At 41.4% G+C, this 20929-nt stretch overlaps 1 protein-coding gene across 4 annotated transcripts in view; it reads left to right on the top strand.

Moving 5' to 3' along the window:
• UBTF (upstream binding transcription factor) overlaps positions 1-20560 on the top strand; it is a 40215-nt gene extending 19655 nt beyond the window's left edge. For 3 of the 4 annotated variants that reach the window (XM_063300597.1, XM_063300599.1, XM_063300598.1), the window contains 12 exons: positions 1623-1764; positions 5693-5734; positions 6762-6875; positions 7554-7709; positions 11327-11482; positions 12756-12866; positions 13603-13691; positions 14611-14800; positions 15065-15112; positions 16603-16671; positions 18067-18213; positions 19410-20560. In XM_063300597.1, the coding sequence (XP_063156667.1) occupies positions 1623-1764; positions 5693-5734; positions 6762-6875; positions 7554-7709; positions 11327-11482; positions 12756-12866; positions 13603-13691; positions 14611-14800; positions 15065-15112; positions 16603-16671; positions 18067-18213; positions 19410-19523 (1378 nt within the window). In that variant the 3' untranslated portion in view covers positions 19524-20560. The remainder of the gene's footprint in view (positions 1-1622; positions 1765-5692; positions 5735-6761; positions 6876-7553; positions 7710-11326; positions 11483-12755; positions 12867-13602; positions 13692-14610; positions 14801-15064; positions 15113-16602; positions 16672-18066; positions 18214-19409) is intronic. The other variant, XM_063300600.1, reaches the window with a different exon arrangement.
• Positions 20561-20929: the final 369 nt, after the last annotated feature.

Below are 20929 nucleotides of genomic sequence, written 5' to 3'. Positions count from 1 at the left end.
TGTGGGTTGGGAAATTGGTCTGTAGTCACTTGGGTATTTAAAAGGAAGACTGTTTTCTTCCACTTTCATAGTGTAGGATGGTGAATACATAGCAGGAGATGCTCCTGTTCCTGGCCTACTTTTGTTCTCCAAACTTTTGAGGTTAAAAATCCCAAATCATTCCAGCTGGCTTCTGAAAGGCTATTCAGAGAGCAGGCAAGCAGAATTATGGATGCATTTGCCAAGGCACCAATGACAGAAAACGTCTGTTCCTTTTGAAATTTGGGGTACATATGCTCGCATTAGTTTTTAGTGTCTAGCTCAGTGTTTCTCAACCGTAGCAACTTTAAGAGGTACGGACTTCAACTCCCAGCAAACTGGCTGGCGAATTCTGGGAGTTGAAGTCCACACCTCTTAAAGTTGTTAAGGTTGAAAGACACTGGTTAGCTGAAGACTAGTTAAGGTCATCCATCTTCATTCCCTTCCACTGCTTTATCCTGAGGGTGAGATTCTATTTGAATAAATTTGCCATCCCCAAATTCTTTGGCTGTGCTGGCTAGGTGTTTTGGGAGTTCAGTCCTAGTTCGTCTGGAGGATACCTCGTCAGAATAAAACTTGCCTGCTGTGATCCTGCAGGTTAATTCCCAGCTCTTATTTGCAGCTGTCTAGCTCTCATCTCCCGCTCAGCGGTAGATCCGATTCAAAGTTTCAGTAAAAATCTGAGAGGGAACAATACATCTCAAAAAACCCTGCATCCTAGCAACCAATCCCTTGGGTTAAGGTGAAAATTCACCCAAAGTAGTGATTTTTAAGCAAGCAAAGAAGCTTGTATAAAACCGATACTTCTTTTTCTCCCTCTCTTTCTCCCTCTCTTAGGCCGATGCTTGTGGGGTTGGATAACATTAGTTGACAAGTGGCTTATTTCCAAGTTTGCCTTCTCAGGATTGGCAAATGATTTCCAAATGAGGTGCAAGGGGGCACTTGAATGTTGGGGAGGCAGCTACAGACTGCAGTAGCTATGTAGGCTGATGTTGGAGATGGAAGTTGTTTTTGTTTTCCTGAGTTTGGGAGAGGGATTTTGAGCTCTTTCCTTGGATTTTTCTTGGAAGGTTTGTATCAATATCAGGGCATCTATTAACAATTTTTGGTGTTTTTACTTCAGAATCACACCACCCATTTTCTTCATTTATCGTCAGGGGCTTCTGGGGCCACAGAAGAAGGGCTGGAGAGCCATAAGTTGTCCCTCTCAAGTCACAGTGTGCATTCCCAGTTTAGGACAAATGTGCAACATTTTTGGAGCTGCATTGTTTGAGTGGCGTATTAGAAACTCTAGTCTAAGAAGTGCGGTTAGGCAAAAGATGGAATTAAAAAAGCAGTTCTTTCGTTTGATTAATTTGCTGATTAATCTTTTTGCGGGGGCTGTCTGTGGTTCTGAGGCCTCAAGTTGTGCACCTCTATTTTAAATTAATGGTGAGAATTCCCATCTCAAGTGAACATTTGTAGCTGAAATGGGAATTTATCTCCAAGGGTTATTGCAGGAGGCACAGAATTATCACAAGCATTTGGTTGCTATTGGTTAGTATAGAGTGTACCCAGCACTAACTCAATGGGACAGTACTCCATAAAGAAACTTATTATTTTAGGAATAGTTACTCGCTTTACTGTGCTGAGCTGATGGCAAACATGAAAGATGTCCCAAGCACAGAACGAATGGTACTCTGCAGTCAGCAGTGGAAACTTCTTTCCCAAAAGGAAAAGGATGCCTACCACAAAAAATGTGATCAGGTAAGTACAGCTGGAAGACCAAGGATTAAAAACGCTTTCTAGAGACAAACAGTAAATCAATTTCCTGATTTCTGGTTCAACTGGAGTTGGCTATCCCACCGTTGATTGGGAATTACATTTGCCCACCTTCAGAAATGCAATATTGTAGTTCTGTTCACTGTTTTGGAAGTCAAGTCCAAAATGCAAATGAACATCTGTTTCTACAGGGTGCAGATAAACTACATGCTGCTACATGTAATACAAATAATATAACATGTAAAATGCTCATTCAATTATTTGAGTTAGTGACTCACCAATTCCTGGGCTAATGTGATATTAACAGGCATGGGTGCTTATCGGTCCCCTGCCCTACTTGATAAATTTTCTTTGAATTAAAAATAACAAACGGGAGACAGACATGCTATAGAGCAAAGTGCCAGCCCTGTCGTCGTCATCCTGATTCTGTAGAAAATCTCTAGGCCCATATAGGCCCCACAGATCCACACAGGCATTCTTAGAAAATAAAAATGAAGGACAGTGGCAGGATGCTACTTGGTTTGGAAGTGAGCCCACAAAAAAGGCAGGTAAACAACACATGGCAGGGAGCACTTGGTGAGGCCAAAAATCTACCTGACTCCATTCCACTTGTTAAGCTGTTTTGTACTGTTTTGTCCCTCGTGGCAGCCATTTTGTGGATGGACAGACATGTTTATGAGATGCCATACAATGTAATTCTCAATATTCCAGATACGCTGCCCAATATTGGAGAAATTGCTGTGTTTTATTTTGATGGCTGTTATTAAGAGAGAGAGAGAAAGAAAGGGAGGGAGGGAGGGAGGAAGGAAGGAAGGAAGGGGGAGAGGAATCTCAAATCTGGAACCATTGTGAATTCATTGATATGGAAAAATGAAGTTCACATGAGTTCTCAAAGCAAAAGGAAATAAAGGAAAACAACTAAAATTCAGAGAATAAAATACTCCCACCCCCATGGAGGAAGCTGCCATGATGCAGATTATTCCCTGAACAATGCAGGCATGTTAGTCATTGCAAGTTCCATCTTGTCTGTAGGACAGGAGCATGCTACTTGGGCTGCATCAGGCATGTTTAACATGTTGACTGTGCTCCAAAAGCAGGCAGAGCAGTATTTTTTTTTTCCCAAACTGAAAAAGACTGGACGTTTTATCAGCTAGGGCTAGGGGATTCTTAGGACCGCAAATATGCTGGCTGGCTTTCTGTGTCTGCCTTCTGCTATAGGAGGAGATTCACCCAGCGGCAATCTGGTCTTCTCCATAATAAAGGCATCTTTGGTTCCTCATAAAACTTGGGTATTTTCTCCACCCTTTTTCCTTGAATTAAATAAATAAGACTATAAATGGAATCCAGCTGCTTAATTTAGGGCTATTTCAGTGTGTAATCTTTATCAGAATGTGTTTACTTCAGCTAATAGCTATCTGGCATTGATCAGTCAGATGTATTTATAATTACGAGTATCTCAGACTTCAGTTCAGCCTTGTTTAATTGACACTGAATTGAGAGTAGTGCCTTGTTTAAACTCAAACACACCAAAACCTCAAATATAAGTCAATTTAGGATGATAGAAAGGAAAAGGCAGAGGAGTGTGATAGAGGACACCTGGTGCAAATAATTGTGTAAGAAATATATTGCATTCTTCCTTGTGCACTCTGATTCTAGGCCTTCAGAATCTCCTCCAACCCCTACAGCAGTCGCATGTTGCATCCTCTGTGAATGATACTAACAATTGCAGTGGTGATAGAACAGCCCATTCTGGCTCACTTTAACTGCCCAGGAAGGGCAGATGTCAGAGAGGATGACTCAGTCATCCAAGCAGACGGCCCATAACTTCAGTTGGTATAAGCTGAAGCACATCTCAGTCCTAGCCAGTTGGATCTATACCGATGGGCATCTCTGTCTGTGCTACACTTGTAAAATTTAAATTGGAACAGTCTGTTGAACGTGTTCCAGCCAAGCTTTCTCTGTCTCTCTCTGGGCTGGATTAGACAACATTGTGTAGGTGCAATGATCAAAATCTCACTTTTCTCACGATCGTTACCTAGTTACAGTAGCCAGTAATGCAAGCAGCAACATTACCCTTTTTAATTGTCATCAGGCTTTGCTCTCTGTTAGCCCAGCCAGTTCACTTCATTCCTCAGTATAGGTTGGGGGGGGCACCTGACCTGCTTTTTGCAGAAATAAGAAGAAAAGCAGGAGTGTTGCCTCTGATATGGTAGAATAGCTATTTTATTTTTGCAGAAATAAGAAAGCAGGGGCATTGCCTCTGATACACATAAAACAGCTATTTTGTGTTTGTGTATATGTGTGTCTTTAGAGAGAAAAGGAGCAGGGTTGAAAACCTGGCCCTCTCTTTTCTGGTAACATAACCACCACACCTTGTATTCTTGGACTTGACTTTTAATGAGATACACAGTTTGAGTGGGATTCTCTAGAAGTGATTGGATCATCTTCCAAGGAATTCAGTAGGTCTGCCAAATTTAAAGAAGTCTCCCAGAGACTCCAGGAAACTATCGCAATATTTTTGCTTCCCAAGGCAGACAGACTTGCAGAGATGAGTTGTAATTCACAGCTGAAAATATAATTAATTAGTAGTCTGACCATGACAGGGAAGTTGAAACTGGTAGTTGTGCCCACATAAACCATTCTCTAGTCTTGGGCAATCTTCTATCTTATATTCTGTCAGATTTATCTGGCTGGACATAATTTGAGTCAGGCCCATTACTTGTCAGGGAGGCTTTGGAAATTACAAAGCATATTGGACAAGGCTGCCTTCATTTGGACATCAAAGTCCACATGTTTGTGGATATCTCCCAAGCTACAGTACCTCCCAGCTAATTTATGAGGTATGAAGGCTGGTGGGTACGTATTGTTGCTGGTATGCTTATATAATCTTAATCCTATTTTAAATGCCTATTACTAAATATAAGCACTCATAACTTCCTAACTTTTGGATGGACTAGCTGAGAAGGGAGCTGAAATCTGATGGATATTAGTCAGATCATTGCACTCTTCCAGGATCACGTTTGGGGTGAAGGTAGACTTGCCATTAACCAACCAGGCGTATAACAATAGTACTCCTGAGAACAATCAGGTTGCTCTCTTGCCTACAAGTGTTATTACAATTAGGAAGGACCAGAAGTGTAATAGGTACAATAGCCTCTACTTTTATAATGTTCCTGTTTCTTAATTGCCTTCCCAGGCTCCCTTTGATTCTTACAATTCTTATGTTTAAAGCTCATCCATACATATTTGATGCAAATACAGAAGCACTAATGAAATACTAGTAAAGGCCAAACTATCTTAAAAGGTCCAGCTTCATGATTTAAAGAATATCATGTTGCAATAGCCCCCACCCCATGTATACTTACATCTCAAACATGTTAAAATAGGATGGCGACATAGTATCCTACAAACGCTTGGGACTACAACTCCTATAGTTCATTGCAATCGACCATGCTGGGTCAGTTGATATGTGTCCAGAATATCTGGAGGACCTCATGTTGTCTGACCTTGACTTAAAAAAATGATAACTCAAGTGCCCTAGTTTCAACTTGTTTGGCAGGCCTTTTTAAGTGAGTGAATTCTTCCTTCCTGAATACTAAATTATTCTTGATACTGTCAACTTTTACCTCTGGAATCAGAAACGGGGTGGGTGGGGGGAGTCCACTGGCTGTGTTTACTGAGGATTTCCAGTTACTGATGCTTCTAAGTACAGCTGTGTCTCAGAACTACTATTTTAGCCCAGTTAAATACTTCGTCCCAAGTCCAGTAATTTATTAGAATCTCTAGAAATCAATTTCTTACAAACTTGTAAGAATCAGGTGGTTTAGAGACAAATCAGGGATGGGGGGAGGAAAGAGGGATGGGAACCATTTAGCATACTCAAGAAACTAATTTTGTCTTCTTGCATTTGTAGAAAAAGAAAGATTATGAAATTGAGCTTTTGCGTTTCCTGGAGGTGAGCATGATCCAGAGCACACTGATACACATGTTTAACCATCTCCAATTAAAATGAATTGAACTTGAAAAAAACTTGACATTGGTTGGACCGTAACCACTACAACAGTTCACTGATTTTAATTTGGCGCAGGAGGGGAGAACGATCTACCGTTTTCTCAAACCCTGCAAGGTTGTTATGGTACTGTAGTGACAAAGCTCGAACCTCCTCTGGCCAAAACTGAATTCTCTTTTCTTAGCAGGCAGAAACGAGTTTATAATGAACTGTGGTTGTGTTTATGTCCAATTTTATTTCTGCACAATATTTGAGCTGATAAATATTTCAAGATGCATTCTAGCAGTCTCCATGTGTTACATGCCAGTCTGTGTGATTTGCATGGATCACGCTGGGTTTCTAGAAAAGAAATCCTGGACAAATTTCTTCTGCATGTTGGAACCTCAGTCATATAAAGCATCTTGGAAAATGTGGGTAGTATAAACAAGACTGGATACATTCCTTCTGTCTCTCTAGCATACTTTATGAGATCTGAGTTTTTCAGTGGTTTTCAGCGGGGGATTCCTTATTCCTGGGCAGGGGAGAACAGATAAAAGATAAAGACAATGCAGATGCTGTACAGGTAAATCCTTGTTTAGTGACCACAATTGGGACTGGCAACTTGGTCTTTAAGTGAAGTGGTCACTAAGTGAAACCGCTAGTGTGCTTACTTTAGCTTTCCTTTGCTTTATAGACCTGCGAAGGTCGTAAATGCAGGCATTGGTTGCAAATTTATTTTTTTCATCACCATCATAACTAAATGGTCGCTATCCAAGGCAGTTGCTAAACAAGGACTACCTGTACTACTACTGTAGTACCTTCTTGGGAAGCTATGCTTCTCAGAAGAAAATGAATCTGCAGCCATGGAGATTTCTGTTGATGCTGAAAAGGTTGCCAAATCACATATAGCTTTATTTGCTAGATAGAGAAAATTGCAAATGCCCCAGTATCTTGACTCTATAACCTTCTTAAAAAGATTGCTATTATTGTTTAGAGCCTGCCTGAAGAAGAACAACAGAGGGTTTTGGGAGAGGAAAAAATGCTGGGAATAAACAAGAAAGGTGCCACCAGCCCTGCCTCTAAGAAGTCATCACCAGATGCCAGCAAGGTGGGTGACACACCCACTTCAGGGGTAGGAGCAAGGACATATTGTGGATATTGGTGCATTTTTACATTGAAGCAGTGGGATGAATCTGACCTTTAAACCAGCCTCAAGACTTCATTCGAAATGGCTGCTGGACTCGCTTTAGAAATTTTATTACTAAATATGACACCACCGTCCCCCAAACAGTCCAGCAGACTTGGAGAAAGCTTACTCATCTGCATTTTAACCTAGTAACTGTTAATCAGTTAAAATAAACTCATATATGCTCAAAAGCCTTAACAGAAGCCTTTTTGAGATACTGGATGTGTGAAATAATTGACCTATTTTTAATAAGTTACCAATTTCATTGTTATATTTAAATACACATCTTTGGAGAGCTTTTTTTTTCTTTTTCTTCCACTTTTCATTGCATTAAGACAGCTGAACAAAAATTGCTATAACTTAACAGCCCTACCAATTGAAATGTGATCTCACTGGTATGAATGGCTTCCCCTGTTGACTCATGAAGTAAGATGCTAGTTGATTAATCTAGTAGCTGAGGTTTGCAGACCTGAACTTAAACTTTCCCTTTTACTATTTTTTATTTGCTTTTTCCATAATGCTTTTAAACAAAGAAACAAACAAACAGAAAAGATAAACGCAAAGATCCACAACCACGAGTCCCTTTGTGCTCTTTAACAGGGAGGTTCTGAGAAACCCAAACGGCCCGTTTCTGCTATGTTTATCTTCTCGGAGGAGAAACGCAAGCAGCTGCAGGAGGAGCGACCCGAACTGTCGGAGAGTGAACTGGCCCGGTTGCTGGCGCGGATGTGGAATGACCTTTCAGAGAAAAAAAAGGTTGTCTAATCAATAATGCACATTCTCCTAACCATCTTTTGGGGGGGAGGTGTGGGGGAGCATGTATTCCTGGATATCTCAGTCACATGGATTTTTTTCTGTTGACTTAGATGAAACCAGGATCTTGACCCTCTCCCTCACCCTTAAAAAAATAGGAAAAGGAAAAATACCTGCTAGAAACCTGCAGTAGGTTCTGGGATTTTCCAGAGCCATCAGCACCAAGCAGCTCCGTCACAGTCTGGGCGCTCCTACCATTCCATCTTGCGTTGCCTCTCTTATTTTTCTTCCCTAGTTGGGTGTTGTATGTGGAGCCAGACCTCGACAGTACCTTCGTGGTACAAAAATGGGCCCAATCAGAGCCCTGTTAGGTATTCTTCAGTAATCGCCATTTCCCAGGACATCTAAGACTATGACGTGGAGAGGTCTTGAGGCTTGGTTTAGAAGCCTGAGAAGGAGAATGTGTGGGACTTTGGGGGAATTATACACGCACCTTGATTCCCAGTTAGAAAGTTGGGTTTGAGAGGGATAAGACAGTTGGTGAGTTTCAGGTACATGCATCAGAGGCTGATTAGGGGTAAAGACAGGGTTGTTTTATCAAACTACATCTTAACAGTGGACATTTATGGTCTGTAGCACCCATTCTTAAGCTGAAGAGCATCTTTGCACAAGGAAGTCCCTAGTGAGCAGTAGGAAGATTTTTATTTGCTTTCTTTATGCTCCAGAGCATTATCTGTCTGTCAGTCATGCTTTTGAGTCAGTGTTGACTCCTGGCAACTGCCTGGATGAGTCCCTGCAGTTTTCTTGGCAAGATTTCAAAAGTGGTTTGCCATTGCCACCTTCTTAGGGCTGAGAGAGAGTGACTGGCCCAAGGTTACCCAGCTGGCTTTGTGCCTAAGGCCAAACTAGAACTCACAGTCTCCCAGTTTGTAGCCTGATGCCTTAACCACTACACCAAACGGTCTCTCATAAATTGAATTGCTGATTTTAAATTTTGTTAGCTAGTTTTAGTTGCTCATGTTTACTGATCTTGTAAGCAGTAAGTAAGCACAGTGAACTGGCTATCACCACCAAAAGGATTCCTGTATTTGTCCTTTTTTTTTTTTTTTTTTTTTGCAAAATCCATGTCATTTTAGGGGGAGGATATTGGTGGGAAGAGAGCATAAGAATAGATTTGCCAAAACACATCACTTGTAGGCTTCATTAACTGAAATTGCCTTTGTAACCCTGAGGCCTAGAAGCATGTTGGGAAAGAAAGGAAAGAAACTAAATGAAATTTTGAATTCTCTAGGAAGCTGGATTCTGATCAGTCTAGCCACATCTCTATTATGTATATAATCTGTTGTTTAATTATTTAATTTATAGCTGACTGTTTTGCTTTATAGAAGCACTCAAGGAGGCTTACAACGATCAAAGCAAAAAACATGATAGTAAAACAGAACAACTAAAAGCAGTAGCATTAAAATCAGTTAAAACCTTAACGAAGAAGTAGATTTTTGCATTTTTCTAAAATACTGGGGTGGGGGAATGCTCTCCTTGGGGAGTAACTTCCCTAGTTTTGGAGCCACACAAAATAAGTCCCTTTCCTGCATACCAGAAAATTGAGTGAGGGCATCTTTTTCTTGCAGTGGGGGTTTTGAACCTTCGTGCAGCTGTTTTTTGTCATGCAGGAGAGACACTTTCCAGAAGAGAAAGAATATGACTTCAGGTCTGCAGTTCTGATAATCTCTGCCTTCTAAAATAACTTTAATTTAATTTAATTTTACAATTTAGAGGCCGTCTGACTCCACGAGACGCTGGGTGGCTTACTACTTAAAAAGCATAGATAATAGCTTTCCCTAGGAAGAATAAAAGCATGTGTCCATTTAAGTTAGCATTGTCTTTCTAGGTAGAAGTATTTAAATAAAAGCTGCTGCTTCCTGTCTTGCTATTAACACATTTCCAGGTTTGAAACTATTTAAAAGTAGAAAGATGTTTAGAAAGATATTCTTCAGGAGATAGCGATCAGGAGTGTTTTTCTTGAAGTTAAACTTTCAGTGCTTAACAAAGAAAAAAAATGAATCTGCTTCAAAACAAAACAGAACATCTGTCTATCTTCTTATAAGTAATACAGTGATAAATCTAAATTCCTCTCTCACTGAAATCCAGATTTAGCTACATCTTTTACCTTTTTAGCAAATGAAAAGAAGTAGCAAGGTTCACAGTTACATGTTTTGAAACTTATGCTGTATTGAATTGCTAGAAAAACAACAAAACATGAAATGCATTCATAAAGCTATTAACATACATTAATAATTATTGTTTTTTTAAGTATTTAAAGTAAAACATTCTTACATCCCAGACAATTTTTCTTGGACATGTTCAGGAGGATTGGGAGGCGGGGGAGCAAAACTCCATACATAGAAGGTATTTGTGTCCTGTAGGTAATCTCTTTTCCCACAGAGGATTTTAAGTGAGGGCCTCATCAATTATTTATAATAGGTTATTTAAGTAAAAAAGATGAGAATGGCTTTTGCTTATGTTGTTTTCCTTGCAGAATTTTAATTCCATAGAAATATTTGTAGATATATAATTGTGTGTGTGTGTGTGTGTTTTAATGCATGGGCTACATAATTCAAGACTCCATCCAGCTGTCCTTTTTAAAGCACATGGTTGCATTTTTAATTTGGAAAGCATGTTGCAGGCACCCTCACAAAACTACCACAGTAATTTTAGAGGCATTCTTGAAAGTCATGGTGTTGGAAGCCAGCAATTTTCTTCACAATAAGCCTGCTTAGCATTTTTTTTAAAGATTCTCTTCCTTAAAATCTTCTTTACTGGATCAGAAAAGAAAAGATTCATCATTCTTTTTTCCCAACTGCCTCTCCAGAAGAGTTGTTGCTGTTGTTGTCTTCGGGAGAATGTATTTTTTGTTAGTGCTGTTGGCAGCCTTGGGCAAGCAAAATATTCTCAATTTGAATAGAGCACTAGTGTTTACCTAACTTTGTAGAACTATATCTGTATTAAATTATCTTCCATAGACCGGGTTGTATCAGATGATTTTTAGGCATGGGGGGGGGGGCGTTATCCATTCAATTGTGTCCAATTCTCGGAGACTGCCTGGACAAGTCCCTGCAGTTTTCTTGGCAGGTTTTTCGGGAGTGGTTTGCCATTGCCTCCTTCCTAGGGCTAAGAGAAAGTGACTGGCCCAAAATAACCCAGCTGGCTTTGTGCCCAAGGCAGGACTAGAATTCACGGTCTCCTGATTTCTAGCCTGATGCCTTAACCACTACACCAAACTGACTCTTATTATTGGGTTAAAACATAGTTTATATAAAGAAATTAGGCAAGTCGTTTAGGCCCCAGTGCTGCTTGGTGTAAATGAAGTGTGTGCTGTGAACATTCCCAGTGTAGCAATATCTTGCAGGGATGGTTAGCCATGGTGAATGAACCAAATCATCTGCTGATTTTCTCCTTTTGGAACTCCTTAAACTACTTAATCCCAGGGTTCTGTAAAACACTTTTTTCAGAGCTTAATTACATGGGGTTTCAGTCAGCCAACTTGTTTTTTTCTTTTTGGCTAGCCAGTAAACATTGATTAACTCACAGATTTTTACCATCCTTGCTCTTTCCTCATGTAGGCCAAGTATAAGGCTCGTGAGGCTGCCCTGAAAGCTCAGACAGAGAAAAAACATGGTTCCGACAAGGAAGATCGTGGCAAACTTCCTGAGTCACCCAAGACTGCCGAGGAGATCTGGCAGCAAAGTGTTATTGGCGATTATCTTGCCCGCTTTAAGGTAAAGTGAGAAAAGGACAGGCATAATAGTAAACATCTTCATAACATTGAGATTTCCTCCAAGTCTCCCTTCCAAGACATTATCAGCTCTGACTCTGCTCAATTTTTTTGAGATCAGTCTAGACCTGTGTTTCTCAACCTCAACAGCTTTTAAGATGTGTGGACTTCATCTCCCAGAATTCCCCAGGCAGCCATGCTGAGGTTGACAAACACTGGTCTAGATCAATTAGGTGCTACTATTTGTTGGGACCTTTGAGGGAGCCCATATATAAACTATTAGTCCTATTTAGCTACTGCAAAAGGGTGGCGTTTCTCAACTAGGTCTCTCTTCAGCCACACAGATTGAGCACTGCGTTCTGAATTGGGCATTTTAAGTCAGGAACAGTGCTTGCTTAGACTGGAGTTTCTGTACAATTTGGCAGTCATTTGATGTTATGTATTCAATAGGAGTGTGCAAAACATTCTGAATTTTAAACATTTCACATTGGAAATGCCCTTTTGCGAGCTTGAAACACTATTTTAAATTTGAGGCAGGGGTTCCAGTCTGAACAGAAATGTTCCAAGCTCACAACAGCCCCCATATTGATGGTGCTCAGGAATGATTCTGTTACTGTGTTATATCTTGGTACCAGCAATTTGGAAAGTGGTACTGTGGTTCAGAGACACAAACAACCCGTCACCTTTTCAGAGGAAACGGCCTGAATGCCCCTGGCCTGATGAGCCCACTGCACAGCAAAGCTACAGAGCATGGGTGCCTCCCTCTATATTACGCTCGTCTTTCCCGGTTTCCAATTCTAGCTTCACGCGCGCATACACATACTTACACATTTTCCTGCTTCTGACAGCTGCTCCGAGGTAGGTAATTATTGTCAGGTGCCTCATAAATACCAGGAAGAACTTGCTGGGAGGAAAGGGTGGAGGGGGCTGCTTAAATGGAAGGTGGAGAGGTAGCACAGAGAAGAAGACAAGTGGTTAAGCCAGGGAAGGAGGTGGGAGAAGGATGCGAATGCACTAAGTGAGTATGTGGGTACTGTGGAAGGAAAGACACACGCATTCCACTTTCTGTCTCTCTCTCCCCCTTTTTTTATTAACTAGTAATTGTTCAAGATATGATTCAGACACATAACGTAGAATATAAGACCGACAGAATGCAAGTCTGAAAAAGAGACAGGACCACTTTCTGTCTCTTTGAGATGGTTGGAAGCGCACCTTTGGAACGGTTCTGCGGTTCATGGAGTCCGTAAGGTCTGATAACACGCTTCCTTTTATCTCAGAATGACAGGGGGAAAGCGCTAAAAGCCATGGAAGCTACCTGGAATAATATGGAGAAAAAAGAGAAGCTTATGTGGATCAAGAAAGCAGCAGAAGATCAAAAACGATACGAGGTTGGCATTAATTATACGGTATTAGAGCAAGCGTGTGTGTGGGTGTCATTTCTTTAGGGATATAGGAAACTGGGCAGAGTTGGGATGCTCCATATCCCATCCGTTAATCAGTGATACATGATGGAACCCAGGAAACAGGCCCTCTGGAACCACATTCCCTCTGAGATCTGTCTGGCCCCCACCCTGACCTTGTTTAAAAGAGCCCTTGAAACCAGACTCTTCCCCCAGGTTTCAGATTAGACTGGGTGACAGATCCTGTGTACTGTATAGTTTTTAGAATGGATCATCTGTGTCCTAGACACCTGTGGTTTTTGATTTGTATCATTTTTAGCGAGGAATTTATTATTGTACTCTGCCCAGAGTTTTTGTGGAGTTGAGCCGCCTTACCAATTTAGTAAATAAATCAGGCGTAGAATGAGATTCTCTGTCTTCATTTTAAAAACAAAAATCAGGTTTCTAGCTGCAGGAAATACGCTTGAAAATACATTGAAAGTATCATTCCTGTTGACATTTCACAGGCTGTTGAAATGGCTGAATAAGATTAGGCATTGCCTACCCAAAGTGTCAAATTAAGTGTTTACTTGGCACAGAATTTTAATTTATAATACTGTGTTTTAAAGGTTTCTAGACTTCATGGTTGTTGAGCAGACCTAACTGCTCCTTCCTCGCTGAAAACTCAAATGCCCTTAGGGAAATAGAAGAGGGCAGCCTTTTACCCTCCTCTTCCTTTTTGTAGCGAGAACTGAGTGAGATGAGGGCACCGCCATGTTCAACAAATGCCTCCAAGAAGATGAAATTCCAGGGTGAGCCGAAGAAACCCCCCATGTAAGTGTTAGCTTATTCGAATGCAGAAATGTGGGGCTGTGTGTTTGATTTCAGAACTACCTTTATGGCTTGGCTGATTAGTACTTGTAGATGTCACGTTTGGGGGTGGAGTAAGCTTTTTCCCTTTGTTTTGTTTTATTTACAAGGTACACAGGATGCTCTTCAGTAAACTTCTCGAAGAGTTTTTCCAAAACAACTTTTTAAAAAAAAACCTTAAAAGGCTAAAATCATCCTAAAGTTAAGATACACTGTATGCATACACACTACCCCACCCCTGCACATACTCTCATGCAGCCCAGCCAAACAGCAGAATAAAAGGGCATAACTTCACAAAAATTTAGTAAAGCAAAATTAGAACTGTGATCTCATGAAACTTCTCGGTTTCTTTCATGAGACAGAAGAAAAAATCTTATTTAAACAGGAGTCTGGAAATTGTGAAAGAATACTGTTGCTTCTCATTTTGCCTTCTTGTTGCTTTTTCGGGTTTCTCTTTAAGCTGGGTGGGAAAAGAGACTTTGCTGGAGAGTCCATGAGGAGGAGGCACGTAAGTTGTGGGAGGTGGGCACATGGGGATTTTTTGCAGATTTCTCTTGTGGGAATCGTATCATTGAAGGTTACAACCTTAAGTGCCAGGGAATGGGGCAGATAATAAACAGATGTGTAGTTGGAACTAAGCTTACCATTAATTATAACAGTGATCCCAGCCACTAATTATCCATATGGCTTCATTGTTTCATCTACAAAGCCCTACCTCTGATAACATTAACGAATCTAGAGAGCGATAGCCAGAAATACCTCCCAACATTAATTCCCATATATGAAATTGTTGGAATGAATTACCTGTTCTGAATAGCACTGCTCCGCTGAATTGGAAGAGAAGTTAGAGTAATAGACAATTTCCTTAACTTGTGTGTATCAGGAATGGATATCAGAAATTTTCTCAGGAGCTGCTTTCAAATGGTGAGCTCAACCACCTTCCTCTGAAGGAGCGGATGGTGGAGATTGGAAGCCGCTGGCAACGGATCTCTCAGAACCAAAAGGATCAGTACAAAAAGTTGGCTGAAGAACAGCAGAAACAGTACAAAGTGCACCTGGATATGTGGCTCAAGGTGAGCTGTGAATTGGGGAAGGGAGGAGGGCAGGTAACAGCTCCTTCATAATTCCCAAGGTAACAATAAAAAGGCCACTGAGAATTTAAGTGAAGTCCTCCCTTCTAGCTTCTATATGAAATACTGTTCTCCTTTATCAGTAACCTCACAGTTGTGGGTCCTTCGTGACCTCAGATTTCTCACATCTCCTCAGTCCTCAGCTGTCCTACTTCACTGATCAGCTTTTAATCTTGGTTTTCCATTTCCCATCTATTTTCTCTACAGAGCTTGTCACCGCAAGAGAGAGCTGCCTACAAAGAGCATACCTCCAGTGTTAGTGTCTTGCAAGTATTTGTGGAGAGAGATTGCATATCTGTTGGGCTGAAAAGGATGTTTCTTGAGCTTTATGCTTGAAATGGAACATAGCTTAGAAGGGGCTGTAGCTCTGAAAGGAGAGTGGCATTTGCCTGCCAGGCATTTCAGGGTCCATGTTGTGCGGTAGGATCTTGATACACTGGAACGTGAGGAGGTGAATGTTTTCAGAGTTGAGTTTTGAGTTCGTGACATGCTGTTGGTAGGGATAGCAATACTGAAGTGGCTACTAACTGCGCACCAGAACACACAGAGTGGTGACAGGGTTGTGGTAGGTGGACCATGCACCTTCATCCACTTCCTACTCTGTAGTCCCAAGTTATGTGTGCTCAGGGGCTGGCAGTGAAACTGAAATTAGAACATAATGCCTTTTCTTCAGCACTGAACATTCATGCTGAAGATAAAGATGAAGTCTTGCTGGACAACAAATAAATTAAGCCGCCCAGAGTCCCTCTTTTGGGGGAGATGGGCGGTAATAAAATTCGAAAAATAAATTAATTAATTAATTAAGTTCTCCGGGCATTCCAGCCATATATACGCTTAGTTACTCTTCTCCAAACTGATACCTTCTAGAGATGATAGCGAACAATTTCCGTCATCAGCAGAAATGCAGTCAAGTTGGGAAAGACTAGGTTAGTAGTATATTTGCTGGCTGCCTTTCACCTGGATGTTCACCATGGGCTACTACATTAGGGCAGAATAGGAGTTTGAAAAAACTACAGAGTTTTTCAATGTAAGAAAATGTGGTCTGGGTACAACTGTTTAGAAATTGCTGGGTTGCTAACCGAAATGAAAGGAGCAGATGTGTGGTCAATTTCCAGGTATTTAAAATGAAGTTCAGTGGAAATCGGTGGTAGTGGTATGTCAGGAGTGGGCAACTTGTGGCCTTCAGGTTCTCTTTTCGTGACTCTTATCAACCCCCTCTGGCCCTTACTGCTGAAATCTGGTGGTACAATTCCATGCCATTTGGGGCAGAGAAACGGATAAAAGCTGTAAGATACACCCAAAGTAGACACATCACTCTGCTAAAAAGCAAAGAAAACCACCAAAATCCCTCTACACCAAAAGCAATCCCACTCACTTTGCCCTTAGTCTGCCCCCAAAGTACTAAAAATAACTTTGCCACCAAAAAGTTGTCCACCCGTGCAGTAAAGGATGAACGTTAGACTATTGGAGATTAGGGAGAATTCTCTAGCTGTAAATAATCGTTGGGTGGAAGGGTCAAGTTAGTTTTGTCTTCACGGCCTTCTCATTTTACCCATGTTGGCATTCCACGGTGCCATTTGTTCAGGGGTATGGTTGAGGGCCACAGGCTGTAATTCAGTAAGGGTGAAAGATGTAGGCAAGGGAAATTGTGCCTCCGTCAGACTCTGATTTGTGGAAAGGAATGCAGCCATTTCCCATGTTGATTTTCTCTCTTGCCACCTCTATCTACCCCCCTGTCTCATCAGAAACGCAAGAACATGGGGAAGATGCGAGGCCCAAACCCAAAAATGAAACCTTCAATGCAGTCCAAATCGGTAAGTATCTTAACAGTGCCACTTCTTTGTTGCACAGCTATTGCCTGGTGAAAAATTCCAAACAGACAATGTTATTCCTGGGGTCAGCTGATATTTCAAAATAGTAACTGAATCCTGGAAATACTGTAAAATCCAGAAACTCTGTACCCGATAATTGATCGTTTGTTTGTTTTTCAGCAGGAATGAGAGCAGAACACTGTCTCTGCAGCTGATGGATCTTCTAGATAGTAGTAGGGCCCAAGCTGAACTTCCTTTTTACCTTTTCTCTTCAGAAGAGAGAGAGTCTTTTGGAAGTGTGCAGTATTAAAATCCGAAGTGGGAGCAGCACTTCAGATCTGGAGGAGTGCTTGCTGCACCTGTTGGCAGCTCTTTAAAGAGGCTGTGTCTTCTCCTGAGCTTGCAAGGCAGCTGTGCAGCCCCAGGAAAACAAATGTTTCAATTAAGGAGACAGTGATAGGCCTGTGGCACATGGTCATACCCATTTGCTACCTCTGTAACGAAAACCAGTATTTTCTTGGGATAAGGCAACTATTATGCAAGCCCAAGAAAAGGTATAGCACACCAGATCTAAAGCACCTTTCCCATTTTGGATCTTATTATTGCAGCATTAATACATTTACCAATAGCTCTCTTCCTGCCAATCAGTAATAAAGGAAGAGCCAGTGTGATCTAGTGGTTAAGGCTCCGGGCTAGAAACCAGGAGACTGTGAGTTCTAGTGTCACCTTAGGCGTGAAAGCCGGCTGGGTGTCCTTGAGCCAGTCACACACTCTCAGCCCAACTCACCTCACAGGGTGGTGGTTGTGGGGAAAATAGGAGGTGGAAGGAGTGTTAGGTATGTTCGCTGCCTTGAGTTACTTATAAAAATAATAAAGGTGGATGGATGGATAAAAATTGTTCTCTGTTGCAGCCATAGAACGATGATATTTGGTAAGCATCTTGGAATGTTTGCATACTTACTTGAATCAAATAAGCTGGAGCTGAATCAGTTAAATTTAACTGAGGGGAACTTTAAAAACAACTTTTTGTTGTAATATTACTCCCATTACAGCAGTAATGAGAAAGTTATGGCTCTCCCTATATTGACCAGTAACTCTAGGCATCTTGGTCAGCTGTTGAGAATTACAGAAATTGTAATCTGGAAAGCCACGTGTTCATCACAGTCCTTTGGAGAAGGGATTTGCTTTCCCTTTCCTGCACACTAACCATGCATTCTGTTTCATTTAAGGCCCTGAACCACATTAGCGCCTCCATGAGCACCTGTGTGCACTAAGGCATTATTTTCTTAGAAACGGAAATGTTTGGCTGCTTTAGATTTCATGCATTGTCGTCCTCATGAGTACCTGCCCTTCAGCTGAAAACGTGTTTGTTTTAAATCTACTTCTCTACATCCACAGGAGTCTGAGGAAGAGGACGAAGACGATGAAGAAGATGAAGAGGAGGATGAGGAGGATGAGGATGAGGATGACAACGGTGATTCCTCTGAGGACGGAGGAGATTCTTCAGATTCAAGTAGTGAAGAGGAGAGTGAAGATGGGGAGGAGGTAAGGCTCTGCTTACCCGCAAGAGCTTTTGACAATCTAAGCTCCTCCAAAATCCCTCAACATGGTTCCTTCCCTCAGGATACAGCAGTTTCCTATTTCCAGCAAAACATCTAAGCAATGGGGATTTCTTTTAAGCTCCTCTAAGTGACAGCTGTCTTTCTAACTGAAATATTCCAGAAAGCCACAGTTAAGGCAAATTAAGGATATTTTTAATATAACCTGGTTTATTTTTTTGAAAGACGCTTTCCAGATAAATACTCAATAACAACTTTATCTCTCTTATGATGAAGTTGAGAACACAGCCACTTCACAACTTTTATGCAAACTAATTGTAAGAATGGCAAGTTTTAGCAACAGTGATTGCTTACTCAACTCAACTTTAATGAGTGGGCCCCATTACCAATAGTTATCAGAATAACAGTGATAGAACTGTATGAACTGAAGTACTTCATATTGTGGATTTGGGGTAATGTTTGTAAAGTGGTCTTAAATAAGGGTGCTTGTGAGCTGGAGAAGAAGGTTTTTCCCTCATTACTGAGCAGCAATAGCTTGTCCCCTGCTCATCTAAAATTAGCCACATGGAAGCCAGATGTCACGACATTTGCATTGGTTTATGTACTCACTGAAAAAATGAGCAGCTGTATTTTACCAAGTGTAAAATTACAAAAATTGGACAAGTTTCTTAATTGACACAATGAGGCTTTTTTTTCTGAGCAGTAGAGATATGACAGGCACAGGTTCAGTGAACGGACAATTTTGCTGTTCCTCTCCCCTAACCTCCATCAGTCAAGACTGCTACTTCCATACTAATAATAGCAGCAGAGAAACAACAGTCCTCCCCCCCCACTCTAATTCAGCCTGGAGTCACAGTGGTTGCAAGCCCTCTCAGGATCTAGAAGATCCTTCTGGCTGTGTTTTAACAGCAACAGAACAAGGACAGCAAAGTAAGGGAAGAGAATTGTAGACAGTACAGGCCTTGGTTTTTACCACATTTCAGCTGTGGGTTGTCAGTCTGTATCCCACAAGCTAACAGTCTTCTAAAAGGGTGAATAGATCCTGAGATTCTTAAAAACCGGGGTTCTGCACTCACACTCCTCCATCTGTCAGATTTACAGGAAGTGCATTTCCTGTTCTGCTCCCACCTCCCCCGCAACCACCCCTCAACTTGCTCTGTAACTCGCCTCTTCTTTTCTCAGAATGAAGAAGAGGATGACGAAGAGGATGATGACGATGATGAGGACAATGAATCGGAAGGCAGCAGCAGTTCCTCATCCTCCTCAGGAGACTCTTCCGATTCGGACTCCAATTGAATTGTCTTTCTTCTTGCCACCTTTCTTGCTGTACTTTATTCGGTTTTGTTTTTCCGGATAATAGTAACATTGCAGCTGGAGAGCTGGGATGAGGAGGAAATGGAGGGGGGGAAAATCACTGTGGTTTAATTAACTTCCTTTCTTCACAGACCTCGATGTGTGGCTGTGGGGGAGAGGAGCAGGGGGCAAGGTACACAGTAGCTGACAACCAGCGGAGGGGTGTACTTTTTCCTTTTCCTTTTCTTTTTTGGTGGGTGATGGTAATGTGGGGAGAGAATTTTATTCTGTACTCCTTTCTCTCCCCCCCCCCACTTAAATCTCTGTTTATAAGAGATGACAAGGGTCATTGCAAAATCCAGGCCCCTTTAATTCCCCCCCCCTCCATCTCCATCCCTCTCCCAATCCCCAGTTCTAGCCACCAGCTTGGGACTTCGTACAAATTCTTTTTTAAACAACAACAACAACAACATGACAATGTGAGACGTTTTCCCCTCTTTCTCCATCAACCCCAGCAAACAGCCATGGAGAGATGGGTTCTGAAACAGCACGAGCTGTGGGAAGTTGTGGACTTTGCCAGTGAGCCCGATCTCTCCTCAAAATGGACAATCTTGTATAGTCTTGATCTTTCACACTTTGACAAAAGAGAGAGAGAACAAAATGGCTGCGGCTGCACTTAGTTATTTCCTGTGACGAACTGGATATCCAGCGTTTCCTGCTGAGGGAAATGGGGGTTGGGGGGTCATATTTTGTGTGAGTGTGTTGCAAGGGTCAAGGGATAGAAGAGGGACTGAAGAACAGGATTTTTTTTATTATTTTTTATGTTTTTGCAAAGGGGGAATGTCTGGCATACTGTTGAAGAAGGAGAGAATTTCAAGAACTCCAAGTGACGGACTTTATTTTGCTGGAAGTGGACTTTTCTGTGATTTTTCTGACCAGCATTTGGACAAAGACCGTAGTAGCCAGACCCCTTTGGGTTGATGTTGTTGTTAATATATATATTTTTTTTTACAATGAAGTGACCAATAATTGTACCAAAATGGGGCATTTTGTTGACTGTCTTTGGGAGGGGTGGTTGGTTGTGGGGATCATATGTGTCATTAGCATTTTTTAAAAAAAATTTTATAAACCAAGTAAGACAACCATCTTTTTTTACAACGAAACGTTCTCTCTTTAACATTAAGCTCTTCACGTCTCTTTTACCCAAAGCAGCGTCCAGTAGTTTAAGATCTTGAGGAAGAATGATTTGTGTGAGACTGTGTATAAGAGAAATGCAGATGTATGCTTTTTTCCAACATGTCTTAAACATGTTAAGCTGAATTTTCATTCAACTCTGGACAGGAGTGTGGTGTCAGGAAAAGACCAATTCAGGCAGCTGGCACACAAGTTCTCTCTTCCCACCCCCATCC

The sequence above is a fragment of the Candoia aspera genome, chromosome 4 (assembly GCF_035149785.1).
Source record: "Candoia aspera isolate rCanAsp1 chromosome 4, rCanAsp1.hap2, whole genome shotgun sequence".
Taxonomy (NCBI): Eukaryota; Metazoa; Chordata; class Lepidosauria; order Squamata; family Boidae; genus Candoia; species Candoia aspera.
The sequence above is the reverse complement of the archived record's forward strand: the minus strand, read 5'-3'. Positions and strand labels throughout refer to the sequence as shown.